We start from the raw sequence: 13,487 nt of genomic DNA, 5'->3' as shown, positions 1-13,487 counted from the left end.
TTCCAACTCAAAAAAGTCAATGGAAAGCCCACCTGGGTTGGCTCAGTGGTTGAGCGTTAACCTATGAACCAGGAGGTCACGGTTCAATTCCTGGTCAGGGCATATGCCTGGGTTGCGGGACTCGATCCCTGATTGTGCAGGAGGCAGCCAATCAATGATTCTCATTATTGATGTTTCTATCTCTCCTCCCTCTCTGAAATCAATAAAAAAATATATTTTTTAAAAACTTGATGAAGATACTAAAAACCTAGAAGCCAAATTATGGCTGCAATATTTCAAAATAGTACCTATACATTAAGTCTAAAGACTATTAATGGAAGGGAGGTTGTGGGGTGGGTGAAAAAGGTGAAGGGATTAAAAACAACAACCTCTTAACACACAGACAACAGTGTGATGATTACCAAAGGGGAAGTGGGTGGGGAGAGGTAGAAGAGGGTACAAGGGGCATAAATTGTAATTGAAGACTTGACTTGGGGTGGTGAAGACACAAGACAATATATAGATGATATTTTATAGAATTATACACCTGAAATCTATTTAATTTTATTAACCAATGTCACCCCAATAAGTTGAATAAAAAAGAAAGAAAAAGCATGGGTAGGAGTAACCAAAAAATATGTATATATTAACACTAACCAAGTAGGATTTATTCCAGGAGCACAAGGTTGGTTTAATAGAGAATCTATCAACATAATTCATTACATTAACAAATTAATGAAGAAAAATATGATCATATCAACAGATGCTGAAAGGAATTTGATTAAATTTCAGCAGCCATTCTTTAAAAACAGTAATGGAATAACAGGAAGTATCCTAATGGTTAAACACTAAGATAATTTCAATTAGAATCAAGAACTAAACAGGGATGCCCACTAACATGTTTTAGGACACTCAAGAAGGTAAAAAAAAAAAAATCTCTACCTTTTAGATCACATGTGCCTAAAAACTCAAGCCTTAATAGAGATGTGATAGAACTGAGAGAATTTAGGAAGGTAGACAGATAATCCTATATAATCAAAGGCTAATATGCAAATAGACTGAACAGAGGAGCAATAGGTCGCTATGATGTGCACCACTCAGCCAAAAGCTGGGCTCACAGCTGGTGAGCAAAGCGGTGGTGGTGAGAGCCTCTCCTGCCTCCATGGCAGTGCTAAGGATGTCTGCGATTGTCGGACATCCCCTGAGGGTTCCCGGACTGAGAGAGGGCGCAGGCCAGGCTGAGGGACCTCCCCCCCAGTGCACGAATTTCATGCACTGGGCTTCTAGTAGAGAAATATTAATGGTTTTTAAAAGCACTAAAAAAAAAACACATTCCATTTAAAATAATAAAAGCAGCCCTGGCCTGGTAGCTCAGTTGGTTAGAGTAGTGTCCCCATATGCTAAGGTTGAGGGTTTGATCCCCTGGTCAGGGCACATACAAGAATCAACCAGCCCTGGCTGGGTTTTTCCAGTGGTTACAGTATCAGCCTGTGGACCAATGCGTCCTGTGTTTGAGTCCCCATCAAGAGTATGTTATCTGGGTTGCAGGTTCCTCAGCCCCTGGAGGGGCGGGTGCGTGGAGGCAATCATTTGATGTGTATCACTTTGATGTTTCTCTCCCTTCCAATCTCTAGAAATCAATGGTAAAAATATTCTCAGGCAAGGATTTTTTTAAAAAAGAATTAGCCAATGTGCACATAAATAAGTGCAACAATAAATCAATGTTTTTCTTCCTCTCTCTAAAATCAAATTTTTTTAAATAACAAAAGCAGCCCTAGGAGAAACCAAGATGGCGGCATAGGTAAACACCTAAACTGCTGCCTCGCACAACAATTTCAAAACTACAACTAAAAGACAGAACGGACACCATCCAGAACCACAGGAAAGCTGGCTGAGTGGAAATTCTACAACTAGAAGGAAAGAGAAAAGCTCACAAAGAATTGGAGGTACGGCAAAGGGTCTTTGTGCGCGCAGAGAGGAAGGGTGGCTGAGAGCCTGGCTGACTTTCTCTGGCAGAAGGGGGAAGGAAGCCCCCGACCGCACTGAACCCCAGTTCTGACTGCACTGAACCCCAGTTCCGGGCGAGCCCCTGGGGACCCACGCTCTTGTGGGGGGAGTCTGGACTCTCGGGCGGAGACTCGGGAGCCGGGAAGGCGGAGGACTGAAAGCGCGCGCGTGCCAGTGCGCACAAAGGCTGCGGGGTTGCCACAGGCTTTCCCTAGTGGAAGGGAGTCAGAGGCTCCTGACTGACTGAGCCCCAGTTCTGACTGCACTGAACCCCAGTTCCAGGCGAGCCCCTGGGGACCCACGCTCTTGTGGGGGGAGTCTGGACTCAAGGGCGGAGACTCGGGAGCCGGGGAAGGCGGAGGACTGAAAGCGCGCACATGCCAGTGCGCACAAAGGCTGCGGAGGTTGCCACAGGCTTTCCCCAGTGGAAGGGAGTCGGAGGTTCTGGACTGCACTGAGCCCCAGTTCTGACTGCAGTGAACCCCAGTTCCAGGCGAGCCCCTGGGGACCCACGCTCTTGTGGGGGGAGTCTGGACTCTCGGGCGGAGACTCGAGCTGGGAAAGGCAGAGGTCTGAAGGCGCGCACATGCGCGCAAGGGCAAGGCTGACGGGAAGCCAAGACTGAGACTCCACCCCATCCAAGCTGATCACAGAGGCTAGTGCAATTTGGCAAGTCTAATCCTATAAGGCTGTCTCCAGCACCAAACTTCTCCCAGCATAGACACAGCTGATCCTTACAGCCAACTGGCCTGGAGGTCAATTCTTCCCAGTGATACCAACAACAATAAAGACTTAATTACAACAAGGCTGTACACACAGTCCACAAAGGGGTGCACCAAGAGTGTCCACCTCAGGTTAACTGGGGAGGCAGACCCACTGGGCCATATTGGAAACCTAGCACACAAATCTACCTTACCAACTCAGGGAAGCAGTGAAAATGCGGCGTCAAAGAATCAGATCACAAACAAAAGAAATGGAGGAAAACAAACGACTGGATATAGAATTCAAAACCACAGTTATAAGGCTTTTTAAGAATATCCTAGAAAAGGCCGATAAATATAACGAGACCCTCGAAGATATGAAAAAGGACCAACTAGAAATTAAACATACACTCACTGAAATAAAAAATATTATACAGAGACCCAAAAACAGACAAGAGGAACACAAAAATCAAGTCAAAGAATTGAAATACAAAGAAGCAAAAAACACTCAACCGAAAAAGCAAAAAGCAAAAAAAAAAAAAAATCCAAAAAGGTAAAGATAGTGTAAGAAGACTCTGGGACAACTTCAAGCGTACCAACATCAGAATTATGGGGGTGCCAGAAGAAGAGAGAGAGCAAGATACTGAAAACCTTTTTGAAGAAATAATGACCGAAAACTTCCCCCACCTGGTGAAAGAAATAGACTTACAAGTCCAGGAAGCGCACAGAACCCCAAACAAAAGGAATCCAAAGAGGACCACACCAAGACACATCATAATTAAAATGCCAAGAGCAAAAGACAAAGAGAGAATATTAAAAGCAGCAAGAGAAAAACAGTTTGTTACCTACAAGGGAGCACCCATAGGACTTTGAGCTGACTTCTCAACAGAAACTATGCAGGCCAGACGGGAGTGGCAAGAAATTTCCAATGTGATGAATAGCAAGAACCTACAACCAAGATTACTCTACCCAGCAAAGCTATCATTCAGAATTGAAGGGCAGATAAAGAGCTTCACAGATAAGAAAAAGCTGAAGGAGTTCATCACCACCAAACCAGTATTATATGAAATGCTGAAAGATATTCTTAAAGAAGAGGAAGAAGAAAAAAGTAAAGAGAAAAATTATGAACAACAAATACATATCTCTCAACAAGTGAACCTAAAAATCAAGTGAATTAAAAACCTGAGGAACAGAATAATCTGGTGAATATAATAGAATCAGGGGCATAGAAAGGGAGTGAACTGATAATTCTCAGGGGGAAAGGGGTATGGGGGGTACATGAAGAGAATGGACAAAAATCATACACCTATGGATGAGGACAGTGGGGGGGAGGTAAGGGCAGAAGGTGGGGTGGGAACTGGGTGGAGGGGAGCTATGGGGGGAAAAAGGAGAAACAATTGTAATAATCTGAATAAAGATTTATTAAAATTAAAAAAAAAGTTTCACAGATAAGGAAAAGCTAAAGGAGTTCATCACCGCCAAACCAGTATTATATGAAATGCTGAAAGGTATTGTTTAAGAAGAGGAAGAAGAAAAAGGTAAAGATAAAAATTATGAATAACAAATACATATCTATCAACAAGTGAATCTAAAACTCAAGTGAATAAAAAATCTAATGAACAGAATAAACTGGTAAATATAATAGAATCAGGGGCATAGAAAGGGAGTGGACTGACAATCTCGGGGGGAAAGAGGTGTGGGGGGTGGGGGAAGAGACTGGACAAAAATCCTACACCTATGGGTAAGGACAGTGCGGGGGAGGTAAGGGCAGAGGGTGGGGTGGGAACCGGGTGGAGGGGAGCTATGGAGGGGGGGAGGGAGGAACAACTGTAATAATCTGAACAATAAAGATTTATTTTTTAAAAAATTAGAGCAATATAGCTTGATATATGGAGTGGTAAATAGCCGGGGGCAACAAGTAGTGAATCCAGAGGTAGACCTCAGTATATAGGAAATGTTATTATATGGCCAAAGTTTTTCAATTTAGTGGGAATAAATTATGGATTTTTTAAATGAAGCTGACACAACTGGAAAAATAAAATTGGACTCCTAATTTACAAAAACAAAAATAAACCAGATGAATTAAAGGGAATGTCAATTTTAAATGAAATTTAAATCCTGCCCTGGCCTGTGGGCTCAATGGTTACAGCATCTGCCTGTGCACCAAAGAATCTCTGGTTCGATTCCCGGTCAATGGCCTGTACCTGGATTCCAACCCTGCCCTGGTTGGTGTATGTGTGGGAGGCAACCAATCAATGTGTCTCATGCTTCTCTCTCTATCTCTCTCCCTCTCTCCTTCGCTTCCACTCTAAAAGTCAATGGAGAAAATATCCTCAGGTGAGAATTGACAACAACAACAAAAAATAAAAATCCTGCCCCCCCACAAAAAAAAATCTAGAAAATAATGTGTATACTCTAGTGTCTGGAAACCCAGAAACTACGAAAAAACTGATATTTGACTATCTGAAAACCCAACCCTTGAACAGTAAAAGCAGGCACAAACTCAAGAAGCAAACAATCAGTTGGGGGGGAATTTTACAATGTGGAAAACAGTTAATTCTGCTGCTGTAACAAATTAAGAGAAGAATGAACCAATAGAAAAACATATGCCACCATTTAAAAATGATTAGAGCCCTACCAGGTGAAGTAGTGACAAATTTATTGAGTGAAGAAAGTGAGATGCACAAAAGTGCATAATATTATCCAATTTTGAAATAACAATAACCAAAACCCACTGATCAATGTTGTTTTTACTATGCATTCAGGATAAAATTGCATATCTGCACACATGTGTAATAGAGCTATTTTTCAAGGCAAATACTAAGAGTCTTAGTCTAAGACCAGTGCATCTCAAACAAAAGCAAATAAGCCCCAAGGAAAAAATTAGCTGTAAACCCATCCCATATGTTTCAATAAACATTGCTGTGTAGACGCATCTACCCATTTTTCTATGCTTGGGCATGCCTTTCTTTTTACACAAAATTAAGATCATATGGTTCATACCGTTTTGAGATCTGTCTCTTCTAGTCCATTTTTCTTATCTTTCTAGACATTTGCTGATGCTATTCTACCACAAACTGCCCCATCCTTTAATCCTTTAAAAAACCTTCCATTCTGAGCGCCCCAACAGGGAGTGGTTGGCCACTCTGAATTTTGTCCTCACCAGCTTTCTCCCCTTCCTGGAGGCACATTTAGGTCTACCTGGTGTGAGTTTCTTGTGTGCTCCTCACCTCTCCTGTTAAACTGGGGAGCTCCTTGGGGACAGGAACTTTGCCTCTTTCATAAGTGTCTCACGGTGCCTAAAATGCACATAGTAGGCACTTTATAAGTATGGTTGTACAAAGGGACATAGGCTTCCTGTCTCTGGTATCGCGTGATCTCAAGATAGTATAGGTCAGTGGTCAGCAAACCGCGGCTCGCGAGCCACATGCGGCTCTTTGGCCCCTTGAGTGTGGCTCTTCCACAAAATACCACAGCCTGGGCGAGTCTATTTTGAAGAAGTGGCGTTAGAAGAAGTTTAAGTTTAAAAAATTTGGCTCTCAAAAGAAATTTCAATCGTTGTACTGTTGATATTTGGCTCTGTTGACTAATGAGTTTGCCGACCACTGGTATAGGTGAAGGAGTGATCTAGGAGGTAGATGCTGAGACACTGCATAGCAGAGTTCATATCTGAAGAGCGGCCCAAGGCTCAGGTAACCCCCGGATCACCCAAACCCACCCTCCACCCCCTTCCCAGGGCTCTACCAAAAGCTCAGAAAGGAACCACCCGCACACAGTTCTCCATGTATGATATATATTTATATATATAATTGCTCTCATTTTATTGTACTTAATTCTCTTTTTACAGTAGATCTGACACAGGCATTAAATAACTGCGGAGAGAGACCACTGGGGTGTGGGGAGTGCAGGAAAACATGGGGACCCAATGTGAAGAAACAGATCCAGCAAGAGAAAAAAGGAGAGGGTCCATCTGTGGGTGGGGTGTGGAGGCTGCAGCATCAAAAATAAAAAAGGGAGATTAGAGAGGTGAGGAAGTGAACAAATGGCACTGGAGGAGACAGTTAAAACGCCTCTGTAACTCAAGAATACAGGAGGTCCCTCTTTTACAATTCTATGGGCATTAGGGGTTGTTTGAAACTGCAAAGAGATCCGAAGGAGACAGAGCCAGGAAATTCAGGGCCTAAATGGAGGGGGTATTTGCAAGCTTCAGGCTAAAATGCAGAGGAAAGGGTAGGAGTTAGTGATTAGTTGATAAACTGCTAAAAGGAACCAGCAAGAGGATGGTGGGGGCAGATCTGGGCCCAGGGAAGCTGGTGGAATAGTCCCACAGCCTGCTGACGTTTCCAAGGTGGCCACTGGGGACAGATCCAAGACGGCTGCCCCTCCCCCAGGGCTCCTGGGAAGTGGAACTTGAAGGATATTCTGGGAAAGCAGACAGGGGTAAAGGAGCCATCCGCAAAAACAAAGTGGATATTCAGCCTAGGTCTGTGGTTGGCAAACTGCGGCTCGCGAGCCACATGTGGCTCTTTGGCCCCTTGAGTGTGGCTCTTCCACAAAATACCATGGCCTGGGCGAGTCTATTTTGAAGAAGTGGCGTTAGAAGAAGTTTAAGTTGAAAAAATTTGGCTCTCAAAATAAATTTCAATTGTTGTACTGTTGATATTTGGCTCTGTTGACTAATGAGTTTGCTGACTACTGGCCTAAGTCAACCCTGCCCCTCTGAGCAGTGCCTATTTGGGCGATAGAGACCAGGGAGAGAATTTTCAAGCAAGACCAATATAGACTTCCAAACCCTTACTCCCAGCTCACACCGTCACCTTCGGATGAGAAGTGGAATGTACCAGGAAACAGGGAAAAGACTACAGAGCCAACTGTCCTGAAAAGAGAATAGGGATGGAGAGGAGGTGGAGAAAGACCTACCAGAAGAACCAGGTAAATTAAAAGCCACCAAGACAGCAACAGTGTATAGTAGGGGGAAGTGTGGGACCTCGGGGAAGGTGACAGCGACTGCACTTAGGAATGGGAGAATGGAGTGCCCCATTCCTGTCTGGAAGCTAAGGGGTGAAATGAGGTTGCGTTTATGTGCGTGTGAAGATGGGGAGGCATTTTCTATATCTCTCAGGGGATAGTAGGGTAGCTGTGGGGACACCCCACTCACAGCTAAACCAGAACCAGAACAGCTCCTCTCCTCCGTGACCATCTTGGGATCCCACCTTTCTGTCTTTGACTGAGTAGGGTTGGGAGAAGATGGTGGAAAATGTGTGAAAGTGGGGAAATCACAATGGACATCAATCAGGCTGGGTTCAGAGGTACAGGAAAAGGGACATTCCAGAAGCATCCATAGGAAAGAGGTGGGGAGAGGAGGAAGAGGGTCTCAGGTTTTGTTGATGCGGAGTTTGAAGGCCACTCGGCCAGCAAACTTGTCTCGCTCATCGTCTGTGGCGATGTTGACTGCGTTGATTCGGCATTCCACGTTCACCTCCACGTTGGGGGTCACATTCAGGAACTTCACAGCCACGAGGGGCTGTGTGTAGTTCACCTGGGTCAAAGGAGAAGAGTGAGGGACCAGGCCCACAGCAATTTGGCCTCCTCCTCTAGGACTTTGCTCCCCTTGAGGAGCCATCACCCCGGGGCCTCCCATAGAACTTACGTGGAACTTTTTGCCATAGTAGGGGAAGTACATGAGGTCGATGTTGCCATTGGCAGGGAACATGACAAAGCTACCCAGATTCTCAGCATCTTCATCTCGCTGTGGGGGTAGAAGGGAGAGCTTGTTAGGGATGGAAGGAACGCGGAAGCTCACTAGACTTCCCTTTGTTTTTTCACCCCTTTATTCTGTTTCCCTTGAGCTGTGAGTCTGTGTGTGTTTGTGTGTGAGCAGGAGGAGGTATCCTGTCTCTCTCAATAGATTGGGAAGTCCTGAAGAGTGCTAACGATACTGAAGCCTCCTACTCCACGCCGACCTCAAGTTCTTACCCCACCCTCAGGAATCAGTTTCTAGAGCAGAGCCAAGAGAGAACAGATAAATGAGTTAGGCTCAGTAGAACGTGAGGAGAGGTGTTGAGGAAGAGCTGACAGGAAGTTTCTAGACAGGACAGAGGTGGAGATAGTGGGGTTCCATGGACACCTTAGTGCAGTGGTCAGCAAACTCATTAGTCAACAGAGCGGCAAACCGCGGCTCGCGAGCTGCATGTGGCTCGCGAGCCGCAGTTTGCCGACCACTGCCTTAGTGGTAGTAGATGGTGCTAACAGATCAGCAGCTACCAGATCCCTAAAAAGAACTGGGGGACAGGTGAAATATGGGAGGGAGAGCAGAAGACATGGTTATCAGGGAGTAGAGAAGAAGGTGTAAAGGTTAAGGAGATAAGCCAGAGACCAGGGCTTGGGTGGAGTCAGGAAAGGGGGGTGTCTATCCACACAAGAGCTGGCTTCTGCATCCTAGAGAGAAGCAAGAGGAATAGGAACCCCTTGGAGTTTGATCCATATTGGAGCCCTCTCTTACCCCCTTATCCCTATAGTGATGGGGCCTCTGGGAGCAAAGAATATTGGAAGAGATGAGTAAATTACATGGAAACCATGATATACGAACAGGTGGGCAAGTGGACAAGGTCCAAAAAGCTCACCTTCCCCACACAGGTAACATTCATGCTCTGGTTTGCTCCTGCATAGAAGTTGATGACCTGGAGTGAGGAGAGTGGTGAGAGTTAGAAAAAGAAGTTGCCAAAGACACAACTTCCAGCCATGGATCTCAGCCTCCAATGGCCCCATCTTTCTTGTTCTCTCAGCTACTCAAACATCCAAAAATCTCTCTAATGCCCATTAGCCTCAGTGAAAGAACGCAACTGTCAGTAGATGGTGGCCCCAATTCCCTCCTCCATTCTCCCTACGGACCAAGGTCATGGTTACCCGGTTCATCTTAATGAAGACACAGGGCTGCCCAGTGCTATAACCATAGTGAGTGGGGTCCCCGATGCCAGAGCAGTCACCCAGCTGGGTCCGGTTGAACTGGCAAGCACGTTTCGGGTAGTTGAGGACTCCGTTATCTGGCTGTTCGTAATAGCGCCCAGGGCGGCAGACATCATTCTTTTGGGCTTGGATGGAGTCGTTGTAAGCTAAGGAGATGGGGGAGACAGAGCATGGGCCTGGTGTTCCACTTCTAGGGTCTCCAACCCCGCGCCCAAGTTCCTGCACAACCACATCTCCAGCTCCACACTCACGCTCCAAGAACTTGTTGAGCTTCTGAACATGCTGGTCCCAGCTTTCAGTGTCACTGACATTGACGATGACATCAAGGTTCTCAGTCTTGGGGCGAATCATCAAGCCTATAGCCAGACAAGGGCAGGAGTGCGGGCTGTATATAAGATGTGGGGCCACACATAGAGGGCAGAAGACGGATACAGGGAACACCAGAGTGAGGGATGGGACGAAGATCTAAGATCCTCTTCAAGGGAGGAAGCTATCCCCAGGTCACATAGCTCTCAGCTGTGGGAAGTGGGAAAGGAAAGTGGACTTCAAGAACTTCCCAGCACATGGTGGTTGGATCATCAGAACCACACTTCTGAGAATTCTGATTTCTACTCAGCCTTTGAGTTCCTTTGGGAGGCTTAGGGGCAAAAGAGCCATTAGAGGGGCTGGTAGTAGAGTCTCATCACTCACCTGGTGTGGCCAGTCGGTCCTGGTACTTGGGGGTATGGTCAGAGACAGTTTGCAACATCACCCACATGGTGAGGGTGAACATGGCCGTGAGGAAGCCATAGAAGACGAAGTAGAAGAGGAGGATAAAGGCTAGGGAGGAGGAAACGGGGTCAGCAGGTTATCCTGCCAGGACTTCACCTATCCCACACACCCCTTTCCCACTCAGAGGCTCTGCTCTGGGACAGGTCACAGAGCCTCAGGGACATCGTAGGACCTTCCCCGGGGGAGGAAAATGAGACAAGCTGGAAACAGGCAGTTGTGCCTGGCTTCCAGCCATGAATCCCAGCCCCCTCCTGGTCCTAGGGCACCGTGAAGCTTGTGAAGCCTGACCTTGTGGAGGCCACAAGAGACCTAAACTCTCGTTGCTGAGACAACCCCAATTATAGGCCACAGTGATTTTGCTTCAAATTACATTCCCAACTTCTCAACCATTCATGGCCCTGAAAAAGCGCATCTGTTACTGCTGTATCGATACCCACGCCTAAAGTTGTACAGCACACAACTTTTGAAGCTGGCACCGGCTACCGGTTCACAACCAAAACTCTCATCCCATCCAAAAAGTGTGGACCCTCACACTCAGATAGCAAAATCTTCTCTCTCTCCTAGCGCCCCACAGAAGCCAAATCTTGAACACAGCTCCTTCCTAACTACAAAATCTCTCAGAGACAGATGTCCAGAACCGTCAACACTCACCCCACCCCCAACTCACACACAGAACACTCAGGCCAGAGGTAGGGAGTAACGGCAGAATCTCCCACAGCCTTCCCAGCTGAGAGCAGGTCTTTGATGGATATGAGATGGCACTACGTCACTCTTCAGCTGAGTATGGGTACCTGCTGTTTCCACCACTGGGAGCCCCTAGTCCTTCCACTTCAAAAGACACTTCCCCCATGAAGCTTCCTCAGATTCTCCCAAGTACTCACAGACCTCTCCAATACCAAGGACTGGACTTCAGGTTCCCTCCGGGCAAGGACTGCATTGGACCTACCTCAAGGGCCCCAGGTGGATGGGCTGATGGGGACATCCTTCCATCAGTGTAGATGAACTGTAAATGGTGTCACACCGTGTACCCTGTGCTCAGATTTCCCAGTTTGACTATCCCTTTTGGAAGAATTCCACCCCTCACCTGCACCCATGCCTAGCACCAGACCCTCAACCAGACAACTCCCTCCACACACCCTGAGTCCTGCCACCCCAAACCCAAGCCACACTAGGCCAAATGATGCACACATCTCACCACCAGTGACCAACCCGCCCTGCACCTGCGACATCTGAGACAAACATCCAGCCTCAAAATTCTCACAGTGACTCTCCTCCCCAACAGCCCCCCACCCACAGAGCAGCCACAGATGGCTCCAAATGCTCCACAATGGGATCCAGACAACTTCCGCTATGAAGAATCCCCCTCCTTCCAACACACATTCCCACCGCTCCAAGACCCGCCCTCTCATGCATGTTCCCAGGGTCCAGGGGTGGGCACGAACTAAAAATAGACGGGTTTGGCTAGCTGGTTGGGAGCCTTAGAGAGGAAAGGGGCGTCTTCTGGGGAAGGAGGGCCACTGTGGTGCAGACCAGCCCCCGAGAGGGAGCGCGAGCGCCGCGGTGCGGACACGCGCGCAGATCCCTCGACCCCCAGCGCGAGGGGGCTCCACGGGGGGCAGGAAGGCGGCAGTGACCTACTTTCTCCGCCTCCGCAGCGCCAGCCAAGGAGATTAGACCAGCGATTTGGTCCCCTCCCAGCCCAGAGCACCGCAGGGGGGTCGGACGCCGGGACGGGAAAGGAGTTGGGGTTACGCCAACAAGACCTCGTGCCCCCCGGGGCATCACCAAGCGGACCCCCCGCCCCTTTCGCGGCTGCCTCGCGTACCCCAGCTGGTCCCGGTGCGGCCCATGAACTGGTGCGTCCGCGGGTTCCACACGAACTCCTTCCACTCCTCAACCACCTGCCCGCAGCTCTTCTTCTCTTTCTGGATGACCATCTTGGCGGCGGGGGACCAGTACCGCGCCGGGCGGGGGGCTACGAAGAAACTGGGGTGCGGTGCGCTGTAGCCCCCCTCCCACGTACCGGAATGCTCCGGGAGCAAAGGCAGCCGGAGCGAGGGAGACCCCCTTCAGATATGCAGCTGCTGCGAATTCCGGGGTGCACGGCCACGCGCTGCGGGTTGCTGGCAACGCGGCGTGGGATGCACAGATCCTAGGCCCCCCGACTGCGATAAAAAGGGGGGAGGGTTGTCAGAGCAGGGGAGGATAAAAAGGGGAAGGGGTACGAGTGCAGCTTCACTCCACCTCCTAGAAGCAAAAGGAAAAGGGATGCAAAAATAGACGGCAGCAAAACCGGAGAGAAACGCAGTACAAATCGGGGTGCAAAGAAGCAGAGAGAGAAGAGGGGGAGGGGGCCGCCCCGAAATCCGAGATTCAAAGAGCCTGTGGAGAGGGTTTGGGTGACCACTGGAGATTCTTCCGCCAAGCAGAGACCGCCGCACCAGTGGAGCGCGGCCTCCGGGGTGGGGTGGAGACGCGCAGTTGGGGTCAACCGGGGAGAAGAGACCCCTGCCAGAGGCTCCGCTCCTCAGCAGCGCGAGCCGGCGGTCGCCGAGCGCAGTCTTTATAGTCAGCAGCTTTGGGGCTGCCCGCCCCCTTCCCACCCCCCAGAAACCCCGCCTCCTTGCCGCTGGCCCAGGCAGACTCATACATATGCAAACATAGAGATGTTGGGCCCGCCCCCTGCAGCCTCTTAAGGACCAGGAGGTCTCTCCCTTACAGCCACCCCAGGTACTGGACTGGATCCGAGTGGGTAGAAGGAGAGAGGCCATGGCTGGGCAGGATACGGAGAGATAACCCCAGAGAGACACAGAGGCTGGGAGGGAAGCAAGCACATGCTGAGATGGGGGACCCAGGCAGGGCGTTAAAAAGAGACTAAGATCCAGGAGATACACAAGGCAGAATGTGAAAGGACTGGAGAAGGAGCCAGAAACCAAGAAAAGGGGATAAGAGAGACTAGCCAGGGTGCTAGACCAGCAGGATGGAAGCTGGAACAGGGCACATGGAGATGGATAGAGGCCACCACGGAGAGAAATTCCTCTAGTGGGAGCTGCTACCAGGTGC

At 48.5% G+C, this 13,487-nt stretch overlaps 1 protein-coding gene across 1 annotated transcript; it reads right to left on the bottom strand.

Moving 5' to 3' along the window:
* Positions 1–6,463: 6,463 nt before the first annotated feature.
* ATP1B2 (ATPase Na+/K+ transporting subunit beta 2) lies at positions 6,464–13,003 on the bottom strand. Its single transcript, XM_080679061.1, has 7 exons — positions 12,250–13,003; positions 10,344–10,472; positions 9,905–10,009; positions 9,594–9,799; positions 9,311–9,367; positions 8,338–8,436; positions 6,464–8,226 (listed from the first exon to the last, which is right to left on the bottom strand). The coding sequence occupies exons 1-7, from the start codon at positions 12,359–12,361 to the stop codon at positions 8,062–8,064; spliced, it is 873 nt and encodes a 290-aa protein (XP_080535187.1). The 5' UTR covers positions 12,362–13,003; the 3' UTR covers positions 6,464–8,061.
* Between the last annotated feature and the right edge of the window lie 484 nt (positions 13,004–13,487).

Source organism: Plecotus auritus, assembly GCF_963455305.1.
Source record: "Plecotus auritus genome assembly, chromosome: 7".
Lineage (NCBI taxonomy): Eukaryota > Metazoa > Chordata > Mammalia > Chiroptera > Vespertilionidae > Plecotus > Plecotus auritus.
Note: the sequence above shows the minus strand (reverse complement) of the source record. Positions and strands in the feature narration are given on the sequence as shown.

Bases quoted from the DNA above. Each gene is read 5' to 3' on its own strand.
- ATP1B2 (XM_080679061.1), bottom strand. From the start codon at position 12,361: ATGGTCATCCAGAAAGAGAAGAAGAGCTGCGGGCAGGTGGTTGAGGAG. The intron at 9,368-9,593 runs GTAACCATGACC...TCCTCACTCCAG, and splicing joins TCTTCATTAAGATGAACCGG to GTCATCAACTTCTATGCAGG. The intron at 8,437-9,310 runs GTGAGCTTTTTG...CTACCCCCACAG, and splicing joins ATGTTACCTGTGTGGGGAAG to CGAGATGAAGATGCTGAGAA.